This window comes from Haemorhous mexicanus, chromosome 2, assembly GCF_027477595.1.
Source record: "Haemorhous mexicanus isolate bHaeMex1 chromosome 2, bHaeMex1.pri, whole genome shotgun sequence".
NCBI classification, from domain to species: domain Eukaryota; kingdom Metazoa; phylum Chordata; class Aves; order Passeriformes; family Fringillidae; genus Haemorhous; species Haemorhous mexicanus.
In genome coordinates this window covers 102,177,815-102,195,778 of record NC_082342.1, presented here as the reverse complement: position 1 = coordinate 102,195,778, position 17,964 = coordinate 102,177,815, and the positions used below count along the sequence as shown (strand labels likewise).

At 41.3% G+C, this 17,964-nt stretch overlaps 1 protein-coding gene across 1 annotated transcript; it reads left to right on the top strand.

Moving 5' to 3' along the window:
* The first annotated feature begins 1,144 nt into the window (after nt 1-1,144).
* On the top strand, nt 1,145-14,367 carry GPR143 (G protein-coupled receptor 143). The gene is made up of 8 exons (XM_059839730.1): nt 1,145-1,660; nt 3,371-3,480; nt 6,326-6,420; nt 7,785-7,877; nt 8,369-8,478; nt 9,752-9,860; nt 12,129-12,246; nt 13,699-14,367. The coding sequence occupies exons 1-8, from the start codon at nt 1,417-1,419 to the stop codon at nt 13,996-13,998; spliced, it is 1,179 nt and encodes a 392-aa protein (XP_059695713.1). The 5' UTR covers nt 1,145-1,416; the 3' UTR covers nt 13,999-14,367.
* Nucleotides 14,368-17,964: the final 3,597 nt, after the last annotated feature.

The following is a 17,964-nucleotide window of genomic DNA, read 5'->3' as shown; positions in this document are numbered from 1 at the left end:
GCTCCAGCTGCCCCCTCAGCCCTGCCACCACAGCCCTGCCACCACTGTCCAGCGCTGGGAGGCTGCACAGCCCCCACCAGCAGGCTGATGAGCTTGGTGGAGTTTGTTCTTTTGCTGCGATTGAGTGTATGAGGTTTCTTGGCCAGTGTATGCAGCAGATACCATTTCACCCAGGGCTGCAGCTGGTTTCCCTGCTGAGGGCAAAATCACTGTGTTCATAAACACTACACACAAAACATTCCACTGTCATTCACTAGCCCCTCATAATTTCTGCCAAAAAAAAAACCAGACCATTGGGGAAAAATAAAAAAGGTTAGGTCATTTGTTCTTATAGGGACTAATTATAAAATCCATGACTGTGTTATTTAGCATGCTGATGACTTTGAGTCTTTTGGCAATGTTCCCTCCTGTATTTCCTGAATGTGTCCCTATTAACAAATTTTCTGGAAGGGTGAGGGCCGATACAGGGAGTTTGAGACTTAGTTTAAAGAGAGGAATTACTTTTTGTGTTTATGGTTGTATTTATTTGCTGCTGTATCTAGCAGGACCCCTGTTATAAAAGATATTGTCAAGCTTATAAAGGAAAAACAACTATTGCAGGTCAAGTTCTTGTTTTCATATTAAATCCTTAACAAATAAAAAAAAAAAAAGAGAGAGAGAGACAGAGAAATATGTTATTGAGAAATCCTAAGTCCTGGAATTTTCCCTGTCAAGCTGATCTAATGCAGACAGTACTGACTAAAAAGAGGATTTTTTTGTGCTTGCAATTTAAATAGGATGAGGTTAATATTTTCTTCCTGAGTGTAATCTCTTTCTACAGTGATAGGGTATCATGTTTCTGATTTTATTTACATAGATGGGTGGGTTGGATCACTCAGACTGAGATTTGGGTTAGGGTGTGGGTTTATATCCCTGCTCTTCCCTGTAAAGACTGGGACTGTTTGTGTCTGGACTCATCTTTTCAATTAATTTGAGGTAATTAAAGGGTGCTGTGTGGGATGGGGCTAAAGAGTAACACAATTAAAGTGTAATGCTTCCACTTTGGTATCTGCATCCTTATTTTTTTTAAACCATCTTCACTGCTCTGATGAGTTTAAGTCTTCCTGTATCACATACTGTGCAAGCAGAAATATGTGAGTGAACTGCTGCCAATGGCTCTGAGCGAGCATGGGGCATGTTTCAGATTACACTGTGGTTTCTTGTTCGGATCTGATCTCCTTGCTAGGAGAGGCTGAGAAAGGCAGCTCTAGGGGATTTACTTCCAGCAGCAGCAGCAGCAGCAGCACATGATCCATCAATCGCGTGATTCTCACCACCGAGGTCTAATGGGGAGGGTGAAGAAAAAGTGAATGCTGCCTTGGGGAAGCAGCAGCATTTTCTTCTGCTCGTGGGGCCCCTCCACCAGTTGGACGTTTCATGGCTTCTCCAAGGTTAGAAACCTACTGCTGCCCAAACCGGGATGCAGCTACACAGCTGGTGATGAACTTCCAGCCTGAAGTCTTCTGTGGAGTCTGCATTGGCAGTGCCTCCATCAGCTTGCTATTGACCATCCTGCAGCTCCTGCCAAAGAAGGGACAGAGCCCACGGAAGATGCCCAAAGCCTCCTCCTCCTCCACCATCCTTCTCCTTATCTCCATTTGTGACATCCTCGGAGGCTTAGGTATGTGCCAGCTTGATGTCCTTGCCATTGCTGTAACAGGTTCTCTCTGCTCTGAGGTGCCACAGACCTCAGAAGCTGGTGAGTGGACAGCAGAGGTTTTTGAAGGAAGCATGCAGTTTATGTTCACAGGAAGATTTGGACTAAGTGAGATCAGGAAATTATGGGTCCTTGGGGAGAAGGTTCTTGTTTAATAGTTATACTGTGGAAGTGAAAGTTCCTGGCAAATCTACACCAAAATCTCTGCTTTAAAACAAACTAAAATCTAGAATGGCAGCTGCTTCTCAGAATAAGGCATAAAAGTGGATGTGAGGCTGCACATTGGAAAATAAACCTGACATCAGACATTTAGCCAATCCATAGGACTGCATTTGAAAACCACTGTCCTCTATGCCCTCAAATCCCTGTGGACCAAGTGTGCCTCTTGCTCATGTGCCAGCTGCTTCTCTGGGCACATCACATTGGCAGAAAATGAGTTTGACTTGCAGCTGCACACAGATCATGCTGGACACAGGCTTTTGAAATGTGAGTAAAGCTACCTTATCAAGGGCAACCTGCTGCCCAGACCCTGGTGGATAGTCTGGAGGAATAAACCAGTGGAGGCTAAAACAGAATGAGTGAGTCAAAATAAAACTAGTATATGTTGAGCTGTCCCATCAGTCATTTGGTAATTTTTCGCATCAGTCATTTACTGTCAAATTGAGTATAAATTGTCATGATATGTGCTATGAAAATACAGGACAAGTTTGTTTCTACAGTAGCATTTTCCCCCCTCACATTAGGTAAGAGAAGTAGTGGTGTTTTGTCACACTGCTGGGGGCTGTGTTTGAGTCTGTGTATCTGTGTGTCTGTGTGTCTCTGTGTTTCATTTCTCTTCCCCTTTCACACCCAGCCAGGTTACCTCACAGTACCTAATAAGGACCAATACTAAACCAATTATAAAGGAAATAAAGAAAGAGATATGGAAAATACATATGTGCATGCACCTGGAAAAGGTCCTTTCAGTCAGATGAAGCCAACAATAGACAAAGTTATTTTTCTCTCTTCCTCTTTCACTGGCAAACTCAAACCAGTTATCCATTGTTGGTTTTGTATTAGACTCACTTCAGTGGGTGAGTCTAATACAGTTTATTCTTGGTGGGAAACCTGGTCATTTTGTTCTGCTTCCTGTTGGTGCTTTATTTCAAGCAAACCTAGAAAACCTCACTCACAAACTCTAAGTTCATTTTTTAAAACAGCATTGTTGTTACCTAATTCAGAAGCGCTGCTTTTTCTCAGTCCTGTGACAGAGGAAAAGGGCTGCTTTTAAAAGGAAGGCAGACAAAAATGAAAAATAACTCTTTTTCTGCAGTAGGGGGTTTTATAGAGAAGAGAATATTAGTGTATGAATATATGCTGGTAAACAGTTATTTAGTGTTTCTCTTAAATTCTACCCAGTTTATGTTAGGGAAGCATGTGACAGCATCTCCAAGTGAGATCCTAATCTATGTAACTTTTAAGTCCCAGCAGCTTCCAGCTCTTGGGGCTACTTTCCCTGAATGATCACACTGACATTTAAATAACACAGTTGTCCCTGCTGTGCTCCTCTGCAGCCGTCGCCTTCCTGTAGACGCACAAAATCTGGGCTGCGATGTGAAATATGTGGCCAGGGAAAGGCATGTGACTCAAATCACACCAGCAGATTCAAAGCATTAATACATTTTTTTTCTTTAGGTATGATTTTCAGGTCAAGTGTATGGCTGGGCTTCCCAGGCTTCATAGCTAACATTTCTGTGGTGAACGGGACTGACGTGTGGCCTTCCACTTTCTGTGTGGGGAGCGCGGTAGGTACCGAGATCAACCCCCCTTTCTTCCCTCCACAGGGGGAATCTGAAAGGAAAACTGCTGTGTCCAAAAGGAAATGTGGCTGTGAGTCAGAGCCTGGATATGACGGTTTCAGCCTCTGCCACACCCCTGCAAGTGCATTCATGCCTCCCTCTGAGAGCAGGCAGGGTGCTGATGGTGCTGTAGGTGGGCAGGGATGTAGGGCAGCTGGGTCAGACTGAGCCCACGAGTTCTGTGGTGTTCACTCCTCACAGGAGTGCCAGGGGAGTGGAGTACGCCAGAGTCAGGGACGTGGAACCAAAAGGATATAAGCAACCCCAAAAGGGCTCTGAGCCGTTGTTTGGGTTTGTGCTGGCACAGCATCACCAATGCCCCAGCTGCACTGGCAGCATGAGGTTTTCTGTCCGTCTTCTCTGTCAGAAACTGCAGCCTGTGTGGTGCAGCAGGGACCTCCTGAAACCAGCAACTTGGGTAGCTCAAATTAGCTTTTGTGGCATGAGTGTGTGGGTTTTAGACACAGAGGGACAGCAGGAGAAATATAGCCACAAATCTGCTGGCAGAAGGTCTGTCCCTGCCATGTGGGATTTCAGCTCAGATTGCCGGGCTGCATCTCAATGACTGCATCTGGCCAAGTCTAATTAAGTATCTTCTGAATTAAAATGCAAGAATAAGAAAATGTAAATGCATTCCAAAAGTACACATTGAAACTCAGTTCCAAATTTTATACTCAAAACACTGGGAAATAGAATTTGAGCTTACTGTACAAGGATAAAGGTCACAATTTTTACCAAAACATTGACAATGACAAGTAAGACAGGTCATCACTTTACCCAGATGCAATAAGCATGTGGCATCCCCAATGAATTAATGCATGAGCAATAGCAGTATTAGCTTTGCAATTCAAAGTTTACAATGTAGAAGGGAAAAGGTAGCATGTAAAGAAAATTCTTCAGCTCCAGTAGTTTTAAAATAAAGCAACGTGTGCCAAAGTGAACTCACTGTGCTTTATATGCCTATATAAAAGCGGCTTCAAACAGGATAGTTTTGTGCCATGGACACAAATGTAAATTGTATACATCTATCAATTCTCAATTCTATCGCACATCTTTAAGTTTTGCTTATTAGATGCAAATGCTGTTGTTTTTTCATTGAGAAAGAACCAACAATCTCAATATCGTCTAGCAAGAATGTCCTACTCAAAACCCATTCCTTCTCAAGTTTCACTTTCTGGCACATAACACATAAAATGTATTTTTAAACATGACAGGGTAGTGTATGCAGACTGTTTTTCATTTCAATTTCAGGTTAGATGGTGAGCAGCATAGCGGTCTACCACAATTTTTATTTTCCCTTACTCGTGCTCCAGGAAAATTCTGTAATTTGAGTAATTTTAAATTTAGATTCAACTATATTGGAATGAAAAATAACCCTTCTTCCACTCATTTCCCCATACGTATTCTCGTGAGAGTTAATAAAATGTTTCCGATTCTGTTTTACTTTTCTTTTAGCACTATTGTTCTATTTCTCTTAACCACAAGCCTATACAAACTGCAAATTGTGAAACTTCTAGACATCTCCCTTGAATGGTTTGCAGAGGGGTACCCCTTCAGCAAGCTAAAAAGTAAGATATCATATGAAGCTTTAGGGCTTAAGTGCATCTGATTTATATTATTTTTGGAGATGGTTTTGTGTGTGTTGGATTTTCTGAAAACTGCAGTTTATTTTTGTATATCTGTGTTTATGGGTAGTAAATAGTGCATTTTCCAACTGCAGCAAATATGTACATGTGATGATGAAGTTACATGCTGAGTGCTATGGGTAAAGTGCATTAGAAGGAAGACTGGGATTTTATTTTCTGCCTCCTATGCACTAGGAAAATATCATGATGTTTGAATTAAATACTGAATAATTCATGCCACAAATTACTAGAGGTAGGGTCTACACCCACGGTGAAAGGAAATATTTCCCAGCTTGATTTGCCTTTTGGAGGAAGGAGTGCTAGATCTCAATTCATCAGTGTTTGGCTTAGTAACAAGTATGTTGATTTCCAGATGTAAAAGGATGCTACTATGGAGCTGTGATAAAGGATATTCAGATAAGAACTGGGAGACAGCTTGGAGGAAAGATAGCATGAACATTAAAACACTCCCAGACTATTACAAAGAGCCAGCTCCTATGGGGAAGAAATGTGGAATTTATATACAATGACAAAGAAAGGTCACTTTTCCTATATAAGCTCATGGGAAAAATGCATGGGGTCAACTCAAGAATGCTGTGGAATTTGGCTTGACTTGAACCTGTTTGCTTTGGATTTTTATTGAAGAAATCACTAAGGGAGTTCAGTAGGTGTATTCTTCCAGAGTGTGAGTGATTTTCTCATTAATGAATTTTTTTCTTGATAACCATCTTTAACAGGGAGAAAACACCCAGCACATGCAGAACCCACAAATGCATAGGCACACTGTGGTTATGACTGACCTCAGTTATATTTTTATGCCTCAGCTACTGAGAAACAACTGCAATTTTAACCTAAAATTAAAGCATCCTCGCTATAAATTTCTTTGGGTTTCACTTACCACGTTCAGGTTGGGAACAGAGAGGTCAGTGACAGGTTTTCTAAATCAGAAAATGAGCTGGGAAAGCAAATGCTGTTCAATTTACCTACAGCTCGACCCATAAGCTACAACAATGCTGCTCCTTGAGTAAGATTTCATACTTCATATTCTCATCTGTAAAATACACACATTTCTAGAACAAATCAGCAGGCCAAAGGTTTGAATCCCTTTCCTGCCCCAGTGGTACTGGAGAAGCAGCTGTGACATTTGGCACTTCTTTCCCCTCTAGATGTGGATCCAGCTGTTATATAGTGCTGGCTTCTGGTGGTTGTTTTGCTATGCTGTTGATTCTTACTTGGTGGTGAGAAGATCAGCTGGACTGAGGTACCAGAGTTAAAGCTCTGAATTTGTTTTTTTCCCTCCAATTCTGTATGTCTCTGTTTGCAGCTGCCTAAGAGTATAAGTGAGTCTTGTACAACCATCTGATGCTCGTATAGCTACCAGGTAATGATAGGGATGTGTGGTGTTCTAAGTGCTTAAATTGCCAGGGCAATGCTCAGATACTGATTTATGTCCAACTTCTATTTAAATGTAACGGAATTCATTTAACCTTTGGAAAAATATGGAGCAAATTGTAGTCTATAGACTTTATGGCAATGAGATGACTATTTTTGTCCCTACCCTGCATCTGAAATTGATTTTTGCAGCAAAAAAATAGTGTTATACAGAAAATGAAAATTTGGAGGGGGAAAGTGCTGAACATCATGCAGTTAATTTCATATAGTTAATTCAGTTTTTTTTTTTTTTTCTCTGATATTTTATTTTATCCATTTCTCAGGGAGTGTGGTCATTATTGCCCTTCTGATCACAATTTTAAAATCCCTCAGAAGAAAAATATGTATTTATCATATATTTTTCTGCAAAGCCTGTGACAGCAGAGGCTAAACTCTTTGGAAAGTACCATGCTTTAATGCCAGACAGAAAAAAAAGTTTTTGAGTTGGTTGTTAGAAGATCAAAATAACCTTCAGTTGCTGCTGATAAAAGTGGAATTACGTGACTCTGCTCCCAGATGATACAGAGCAGTCACATACTAAGGATATGGTTCTTCTGCAGGTGTAACCAAAATGAGGCTTTTTGAGTTAACATTACAAAATCAAGTTTAACTGAAACAGTCTGAAGTCCCATAGTTCCAGTCAAACAGCTGGGACCTGCCTCCTTCCCCCATCCCGTTAACCAAAAAAACATGTGTATTTGGGCTTGATTCTGAGATCAGAGTAAACACCAAAAGCTTTCTACAAACACTGATCTGAATCTCCCTAAGACAGGAGCAGTATCCAGCTCTGAAAGTTAAACTTCATTTTCTACAAATCACAAAAGGATGGTTTATCTGACTGTTCATCTCCATTCTTAATTTTAATCAGCTACTTTGCTCTCTGCAGCAGAAATGAAAGATTCAGGGTTCCTTCTCAACAATAAGGGCAGGGAAGAAGTCTTGTTCCCTCCACCCTGCAGGCTGGAGGGGACAGGACTTCCATGTGCAATCCTGAATAATTGCTTGGCTCATTCTTTTTCTGAAGGACTGCCCCCACCCACCTGCTTTCCTTAGGTTAATGTATTGCCAGTGCTGTTCTGTACAATTTCCTGTCTGTAAAACTCTTTTTCAGTAAGTGTCCTATTTTTACCTTGCCATGTGGGAAGTGTGATGTTAGCTATCTTTAACTGTGCCTGTGGTGTTTGGTGCTTGCAGTACCATTGTGCTGTACCACATGATGACGTGGGGCCTGGCAGTGATGCTCTGCGTGGAGGGGATCGCTCTGCTTTACTACCCCTCTCTCTCCAGGTAAGCAGGCTCTGGAAACAGACTGTGAAATCATGGCACTCTCTGGTCACTTGAATGTCTTTTGGTCAGCTTTAGAGGCAGACACTCAAAAGTTGAGCATTTTGGTCTTTGCCAAGGATGTCCCACTGATTATTTTCAGTGATTATGCTCGAAATACCTGCCTGGGCTTCAGAGGGCCCAGAAGAAACATGCCAGGCAATCCAGGCACTTGGGCATGCTGTGATACAGCTTCTGTGAGACAACCTTCTCCCACTCCTGGTTTTAGATTTCCTTTCAATTTGAGAAAAATCCACTAACAGTGCATGCTTAAAATCAACTTTATGTCCTATGTGAACTGGTGGTAAAGGTCCATAAATTATATTTTTTGCATCTGTTTGCTTCATTCCTTTTTATTTTTTTTTCTTTTTAAGTTGAAGGTGACATGGATAGAGTAGCCAGAAAAGTGAGCTGTGAGGAAAAAAATGCATAATCTTTTAATGATTTCTTCTCAGCTGTGAAAATGGCTTGGAACATGCCATCCCACATTACATCACAACCTATGCCCCACTCCTGCTAGTGCTTGTGGCCAACCCAATCCTGTTTAGGAGGACAGTATCAGCAGGTATGTTCCTAATGGCCAGCATCAATCAGTCTGTGTTATTTAACAACACAGTACTGTAGGAAGTCATGGCTTTGTACTCAGTGATGTGTGACAGCTCCTTGTTAAATCATAAAGATACAGCAGAGGGTGGGAAGCAGTTGCTCATGGAAATGAAGACACCATTTTGATGGGGAATTTGCCCTAGAGACAAATTCTGGTGACACAAAATCTCTTCTGTTATTAACCTCTAACTGCAGGTGGGCAAACATGTTTCCACGTTACTTGATTTAAAGCTTTTGAGGCAATGTACCCTGGATGCTTAACTCTACTGGAGATTTGGTACCAACCTTGACTTTGGAATGTAATTTATTCTAGTAGCTGAGATCTGAGAGTTGATTTAACTTCTTGGCAGCCCTCAAGCAAAAAATGTAATAAAATGTGATCAGAATTTTGTCACTTCTGAGATTATGAAACAGATGGGAATTGTACACAATTCAGATGGGATCTTGACCTTCCAGTTCAATTTATTATCCAGTGCTTGGAAGAAGCGAGAGTGAAAAAAGGCCACAGATTCAATGCATTCTTTGCATGCAATATGATCATTGCTGGATGTTTGCAGTACCTGAATTCATCTACACATTAATTATACAAAAAAGCTGGAGAAAATCAAGTATCCTCTGTTCAATCTTTATCCCATTCATTCTCTGTCCCTCAGCCACATCCATTTTCAAAGAAGCAGTTGTTCTTTTAAGATGTTGTTCCCATAAGTTGTTCTTTGTATATTTGTTTTTGCATTTTTAGATTCCCTGTGATATATGAACAGCATGGGGCATAATTTTTTTTGCTGACAATCCATCTTCATGTTTTAGAGGTGTAGCCAATGCTGTATAAATGACACAATGAAAAACAATGTGCATAATAGGATAGAAGATTCTATTCAAACATCACATGATAAGCATATAATTATATCACACATTATATAGAAGGTACATGCTACCTTTTGCTATGAAATAGAATAATGTTGATCATACTATTTCATATTTTCAGTGGGATTGAGAGGAAAAAAATAGTAGAGTATCTTTTATTTTAGGAAGCCAGCTGTGTGTAATTATTTTCCTAAATACTAGGCTATATGTGAGATTCCTTGAAAAAGGTCCTTCCAGCTTCTGAACAGCTGCTGGAGACAAATCCATCTATTCCTTTGTTCCCTTTTTCAGGCCTCTATCTTCTGGATTTTTGTGCCCAAACTAACAAGATGTGCATATATTAATGAACATAATTGTATACTTTTCAGTTGCCTCCTTACTGAAAGGGAGACAAGGAATTTACACAGAGAATGAAAGACGTCTGGGGACAGAGATCCAGATCCGCTTCTTCAAAATTATGCTGGTATTTGTTATTTGGTAAGAGGTGCATTATTTCATTTTAAAGTGTCTTTTTCCCAGAGGGAGAGAGTCAGGGACAGGAGTGAGGACTGATGGGTTGCTTCATTTGTTTGTCTTTATGCTTGGAAGGGAAGATATCTAAGGAAGAAGCAGTTCTAAACCAGCTCACAAAGGAGCTGAATCACTCACAAGGCTGTGAGGAAATGACAAAATGTTTAACCAACAGAAAAGCAAAAGCAACAAGAAACAATAGCAAAAAATTCCCAATAGGTTGGGCATTGACTGAAGCTGTCTGGTAGAGCAGGCTCCCAGCTCTGTGGGTTGGTAGATGGCTTTCTGTAATCAGCATTTCTCAGAGCCTCTTGGCACCAAACACATCACTGAGGACTTACAATAAAAATGCTTCTAAGTCTGGCTTCATGGCTCTGACCATGATCATACAATGCAGCCACCTCTGTGCTCTGCAGTTTTCAAATGTCTGAAAAACACATGGATATTGACTGGAAAATAAGGAAATGCCAGAAAGGAAAACTCCATATGATTGTGTGAGAAATTTCTTATAATTTCTCTCTCTTTTTTTTAAATATTTCCTCTTTTCCCAGGAAATTAGTACTTTGGCATAGGACAGAAAAGAGATAGGGAAGAGAAGAATGGGACAACAAGAAATGGTTCTGGAGTAGTGAAATGAGAAGGCCAAACTTAGCAGTCTCTACATCCCACTTAACTTCTTTATACACAGGTGTATTAATACATGTTACATTGCTTTAACTGGCTGAGCGGGGAGAAAGGCTGCCTCTTTTATCTTCTCTTGGCTGCACTCTACTGGAGTGCTCTGAAAGGAAATGGTTGTCTTTTTTGGGGGAATAACAGTCCTCTTGGCTTGGAAGTGAAGTTTCCAATGTGAAGGGTGGGGTAGCCAGCAGAGGAGGGAGTGAGATACAGCAGTGAGGGATCCTGCAGCATGGCTTCCTGGAAATTGCTGAAATAATAAGGAGCAGAGGTTCAGCCAAGCTCCCAGGGCTGGGGAAAGAAAGAGCCCAGAGGCACCACAGAAGTGCATTTCAACTTAAGGGATGGTGGCCAGCTTGATTATCTGGGAAAAAGCATGAAAGGAAAGGCAAATTTCCCATGGACATTGTGGGGACATTTGTTTATTTCCATTCTGTCTCATTCTGGGCTTTCCTAATAAAAAATATGAAATCACAGCTCTGGTTTAGGATTTTGCTCTAATAAAACACAAGCTCTGCTCTGGAGTGTAAAAACTTTCTCAAAGGTTACCGGAGGGAAAGACTGAGGCAGTCTCATCTCAGAAGCATAGGGAAGATTTCCTTCCATCCCAGAAATCAAATATGGAATGCTTTAGTCAAAGACAGCAGGTTGGGGCAAAATAGGACAGAAGAGATGCCTACAGATTTGGCAGGGGAGAGCAGGAGGTTTTACATTGTGATAAAGATATAATTGTGCAGAGGACAAATATAAAACCCCTTAGAAAGTATGACACGAATGCTGATGGCTTCTTTTCTGAAGCCACAGTACAACTGTGAAGAAATGCTTCTCTCACTCTTTAGATGTCATAGGAACTTGCAGCCATTTGCTATAATCTCTATTTAGTGTAGAACATACTCAGTTTCTTTCAAAGAATGAGGCTTGATTATGTCATCCTTATTTGGAAACAGATATTACCTTTATTAAAATAATAGTTAACATTTTCAAGGATTTAAAAGTCAACTTTTGTGTTGCTTTTTGGTGTTTTTTAATGGACATTCTGTTAGTCTTTAATCCAACCCTGAAATTCTAACTCCAGCTGAAAATCCTGCAGTCTTTTACAACAACATGTGATGTGTTATATGTTTGAGTTCCTTGTCTGTGAGCACAACTCTTCTAAGGCACAAGCAAAAGAAGTCAGCATGCATGATATTCCCATTATAGATCACACTTCCTTCTCATCTCAATTTTATTCTGCAATTTACAGTTCTGTAGCAAGTTAAAATTATCTCTTTTTTTTGAGATATTGATTTATATTGTCTAGGCCTGGGATAGTAGGAAGTTGTCTGGTCCTTGGTTGTGATCTCATAGACCTACGGGTCCTTCAGATTGAGATTTAACAAGTCATCCAACCATTTTGGACTTGATCCTACTGGAGGTCTTTTCTACCCTTAAGGATTCTATGATTTAAAAAATCTTACTGTCCTTAGAGTGATTTTAATTTCTATAATTTGAAGGTAAAGCATATTTGACATGCACATCCATATGTAACTGTCCTTTTCTTCTTTGCTCCTGCCATAGCTGGTCATCCAACATCATCAACGAGACCCTTTTGTTCTATCTTGAAATGCAGCCAGATATCAATGAAATGCCCCTGAAAAACATCAGAAGTGCTGCACTGATCACCTGGATCATCATGGTGGGTCAGCTGTGACTTTACTTGGGCTTAGAAATCACTGTTGTAAGACTGGTGGAATAACACCTGTATAGTGTGGGGTTTATGATTTTGAAGGATATAAACACTCTGAAAATCAAGGAAGAAAAGCAGAAAGTAAGAGAAAGAAATAAACAGTCCATGGGAGGGCTTTTCACATGTAAATTTTGCCCAAAATATCCTAGAGGCCAACTTTTTACTGCATTCTCTCTGTGAGAGATCACTACCCATTTTAAGATCCACAACAGATAACTATTATGATTTCTGTCCTCACCTTGCTAAATTCTGCCATAATGCAAGCTGCAAAGTTTTAGCTCACAGTTCCTGAAGGTTTCCCAATTAAATGGGCATTTCATGGAAATTCTCTGTTTGCAGCTAGGGTGGGGGTTTTTTGTTATTATAAAGAATGATTGCATCTTATGTCATGAAATTTGGATCATTATTTGAGAACAAATAGGTGAAAAATCTTTCACACAAGGAACCAAAAATAGCTGTGAGATGCTGATCTCTTACTGTAGCCTCTTTCTCCTACCAGAATATTTGACAAGGGATTTTTCAGTGGTGACAGTGCAGGTTCATTTTCCCAGAGAATTTATTCTGGAGTTGTTAAACAGATGTAAGGCCTGAGGATCATTTGTGTAATTAAGCATTTGAGCAGTTTGGTATTGAAGGATTAAGTGATGCAACTGATGTGATACAACCTCCTCCTCCTCCTCTGACAAGGAGTGAACACATTCATGTGACTGGGACCCTGCCCTTGCTCACCTGGAGAGCAAGAGGTCAAGTCTGGGGACTGATGTCTGCTTTAAAATGGCTCTAAAAATAATTTCCTTCTTTTCCTATGAGAAAAATAGAAGCATCTAAGGCCATTAATTTGTTAAGCCTCTCATGGCACTGGGAACGGAGACAAATTTTTTGGCAATCGCTTGGGATTTTCTTTTTCAGTGCCTCTCCCCATTTTTCCATCCCACTTTGAGGGACATTTTCAGTGGCTCAGGAATCTAAAGCAATTCCAGACAGATCAATACCTGCTATTTTTAAAAGCTGGACTGTCTATGCTAGTGTCTCCTCTCATATATTTGACTTAGCTTGTAATGAAAAATGCACGTGCTTTTGTGAATAAAAAAGTCCAGAGCTTGTGGGGAAATTCAAAAACACACCAAAGGATTGACTGGCTAAACTTCATGCTAGAAAATCATTCTGTGCTTACTGCTTACTGTTAATGGCCTCAGCATTTTGGAAAACAGGTCATGGTATTTTCCTCTTATTTGTTTGTGTCTGCAGTGGCTAAATTTTTATTTGAGTGCGAATAGTGTATTTTAAAGTCAGCAATCATTCAGTGAAAGGGAAGTTTTTAATACATACAAATCATTTTGCTAGAGTTGAGGATGAAGCCTTCCTTGCTGGTGTAACTCCTGATGCACTTCTCTTTCCTAGGGGGTTCTTAATCCCATGCAGGGCTTTCTCTTCACATTAGCTTTCTATGGCTGGACGGGATGGAGAGTGGACCTGAAATGGCGAAAGAGAGAAATACCCTGGGAATCTATGTCCTCATCAGCTGCAGGGGAAAATGCCTATCCCTCACCAGTGAACTACCAAAGCAACATCCATGATTCCAAGAAGATCTCGACAACTGACAGCCAGCAGACCGACGAGGCCATAAGCATGTTGTCTGAAGGTAACACCAGCAGTGACGAGAGATTAACCAGAAGCTCTCCCATCTACCAGGGCTGGTAGTTCCTATGTGCAGAGCTGGATCCGACTTTTCCCGGATCTAACTTTCCACATTGTCAATACTCACACCACCACGTCAATGTGTGAATCATTGCGTACTCTGGAGTTAGGTCTGTGCTCAGTGGCTTGATGTCATTTCCTGTAATTTGTGACCCTGTGTGTGAGACAGAGAGATATGGTCAATGTCTTCATCTGCCTTCTAAAACACAGATAAAGGCTTGAACCTTTTTCAGCAGGAGTATGTCTCTGCAATGGTGTTTGTTACTTATGATTGATTTTCATTCATTTTCTTTCAGTCTCTCTTGTAACCTCCTTATGGTAGAAGAGTCTTTTGTTTTAATAAATGGACTATTCATATGTTGGGTTTTTAAATGTGTTGCCTTGCTTGTCTTGCTCAGCATAAAATTGCTCACCCAGAATTACAGCTCTAGGATTTCTGAGGCACCATCATTTCCAGCCTTTACAGGCTGGTAAAGCATTAGTAACAGCAGACTCTGACTTCAACACAAATATTTCCTGCTTGTGTTGACTCTCACTCACACAGTCTTCTTTTAGCTTCTGTATGTAAATTTTTAGTGTGGCTTTATCCAGGGACCTGAAAGGCTTTGTTCAAAAAAAATTGAGCCCAGTACAGGCTCCACAAACATTTCAGAACAAAGATTCCAGTTCATGCCAGGTTCAAGAAAAAATAAGCCCTCAAACTATGTTTTAGTACGGATTCAGTCTGATCTTTATGTGTACTTACCTACCAGGACAGTGGTGCTGGGGCAGCTGCATTAAGAGACAACATTTGCATAAAACACTTCCATGCCCTGAGTGCTCATCTAAAACAGAACAAATAGAATCAATAATCCCTTCCCTGAGGAGTACTCAGAGAAGTGCTGAATGAAGAGACATTAAATCCATTCTCTTTATCCTCTCAGATACACCTCTTTTTGTGCAGTGCCCCAGGTACCTACATCCAAACAATTCCCCAGACTGGCTGAAAGTTAAGAAACAATGATGACTATGTTTACCCTAAGCTTTTGACTTCATACCAAAAATAGTAGTAATCTGATTTGCCTGGTTGTGCTGGAAGCAGTTTACAGCACAGTTTACTGATGGCATGGTGGAAGCCCCTTGAGCCCAAGAAATCCCCCTCCTCTTCTTCAGCATGTGACCAGGCCTGGGCTTTAAATCCTGCTCACATCCACTTTGGCTGAACTTTCTTGGCTGTTTCTGCCTTTCATTTCCAACACAGTTCAGTTTCAGCTAGTGTGAAAAAAAACAATTTAAAAATTAAATAATTGTAATAATAATAATAAAAAGTAAAGGCAGCTGAAAGGTTAATGCAAAAATAACATGAAGCTTAACTTTTTGGGTTACTCATGGGAGTCTCAGGAAGGTTAGAAATTCAGGATCAGCAGAAACAATACTGAAAAATATTGATTGGCTAATTAATATAAATCAGCTTCTTGAGCTAATTGTTTGATACAAAGGTGTTAAACAATGATTGGACAGCTATTTAGGCAGATCGTTACAGGGCTGTGCTTGGATTGTAGCAAGTCTTTAACATTGTGCCCTTTGGAAACCTTCCTGGCTTTATGGCTCTTTATTGCTGCTCTCCTGGTCAGAACTACTGGCAGATCACCAGACCCTTTCTTTTAATCACAGTCATTTGTTACCTACCAAAGTCTAAAGAGACAGCACACTTATGAGCAGATTATACTGAGCCTTTTGAAACAGAGACAATTTTTCAGTGCAATACTCATCACAACTGGGGTCAAAAGAGCAGGAAAAAGGTGGAGGTGGATTTGTTAGTAAACCTTTTCATATGCTGTGGTGGGGACTAAGCCACAAAACCTTAAACCAAAATAAACAGTCTCTGCCTTCACTGGAATAATTATGTGGCATGAAAGCACTAGGGAGGTGACAGGCTGTAGCAAGAGGCCCTGTGAGATGACTGGATGACTAATCCCACCCTCCCTTCCCTGCTCCAGGGCATTTGTGTGGGACAGGGACAGAGGGGATGGCCCAGTCCTGGTCCCCCGAAGCTGTGAGCAGCCCCTGAGCAGTGCCAGCTCCTGCTGGCACTGGAGCACTCCTGCTCTGGGACAGCCTTCTGCAAGGGCCAGGCTTTGCTCCCCTCCTTTTCTTGTTCTTTCAAGGCTGTTGATGGGTGATTATGGTGTGTCTGTGTATCAGTTACCTAAGGGATGTCATCAGGAAAAATTAGGACTTGTCTGAGAGCCTAAGAAAGAAAACTGACCTAATTTTGATGTATCTAGAAATTGATATGGGGCATTGCAGAGCACACTGACAGTGAGTTTTGACTTACGAAAGAAGTATTTGTGAGGAGAGTCTACTTACCTGCTGTTCCTAGCCTCCAGTGGATGCACAGGAGGCATTCCTTCACAGCTTAAAATTGGATGATAATTGATTCTACTCATGTGTAACCATGGCCACATTTGATTTCACCTTACACAAACCGTGTTCTTGCTTCACTATTCAAGAAATCAGCAAAGCATTGCCTTCTTCAAGGATTGCAGCAGATGCCCTTCCATTCCCACCAGGAATACATTTTTGAGGTCCATCTCCTGACTGTCCCTACTCCATGTGCTTGCTGCGTGCATGTGAGGGAGCAGCCCCAGGCCACCACAGCCAGCTTCATGTTGAGAGAAATGGTGTCCTCCAAGGGTCAGCCAGGGCAAACTACAGACACCACATCCTGGACAGCCCAGCTCTGACACCAACACCATCACTGCCTTCTGAAGTGTGCCACCCACTGCTGAGAGACCCTTGTGCTTACCAGCACACAGAAACACATCCTAGCTTTCATTCTGATGATGACTTCTATCTCCTTAGTGGTCATGAGGGCTGCCCTGGTGAGAGCAAGAAGTGCTTGTCTCTGGCCTGCATATTTGTTTTCTAAGATGAGTTTCAAACATGGCTTGGGCTAACAAGTGACAGCTCTTGTCTGTTCTGAAGTCCATTGGTGCAGTCTCTGGTCTCCCTCTCGCGCTGTGGGAGGGACTCACTCCCAGTCCTCGAGCAGGAGGGCAGCTGCTCCTCTGGAACAGCAAGGTGTGACTCAGAGCAGAAGTGAACAGAAGTAAAACTGGATCAGATGCTGAAATGAATAGGGCAGGAGATCTTCCTCTTTTTAAATGTCTTTATTAAAAATCAGCTCGGGCAGGAAGAATCAACGGGTTGCGCTCACGCCACCGGTGCTTCCAGGAGTGGCACGGAGAAGGAGGAAAAATGCAGCTTTGTCTGCTGGTCTGCAGGCAGAGCTGGGGGTTCCATTCTCACCAGAGCACCAAGAGATTCCCAGTTTTCCAGTTTGACATTTGGGGTCCTCTTTCTAGCCGATGACTTTAGGTTAGGGTGAAAGGTAAAAAGGGTCTCAGCGGACCCTGGATTCTGTTCCTCACATCTAGACATCACTTTGATCTCTTTAATTCCATGTTGGCTCATGTCTTTTAGGGGTTTTTGTTAGGTTTGGTGAGGGGTTTCCTCATTTGCATTCCAACCCTGTTGTCCCCTCCTCCTCACTCTCCGGGGGGGTGCCATCCTCCAGGAAGCAGCAGGGTGGTACTCGACAAAGGGGGATTTCCAACCATCAACAACACGGACTTAACGAAAAACTATTAACAACAGGTGATTACAACATGAAACCATCGACAACAAACAGTTAGAACTCCCCCCTGGCAGCAATTTGTTTAACTTGTGAACTCTGCAACCTTTTCAAAAATGGGCAACTTTTCTACTCATAACAAATACTGTCTAATAAAATATATGTAGCCAAAGTTTTGTTTCGTGAGTACAGCAGTTGCCAACTATAGCTTCTCATATTTTGGGTGTCTTAGAGAACTACTAAAATATTAATTAAAGCCTTCCTGAATTTATCAAAGGGAAAAAAATGTTAATTAGAATAAAAAGATGGTTGAATCTATGCACTGAAATATAATTAGTGTAGTTGAATCACAT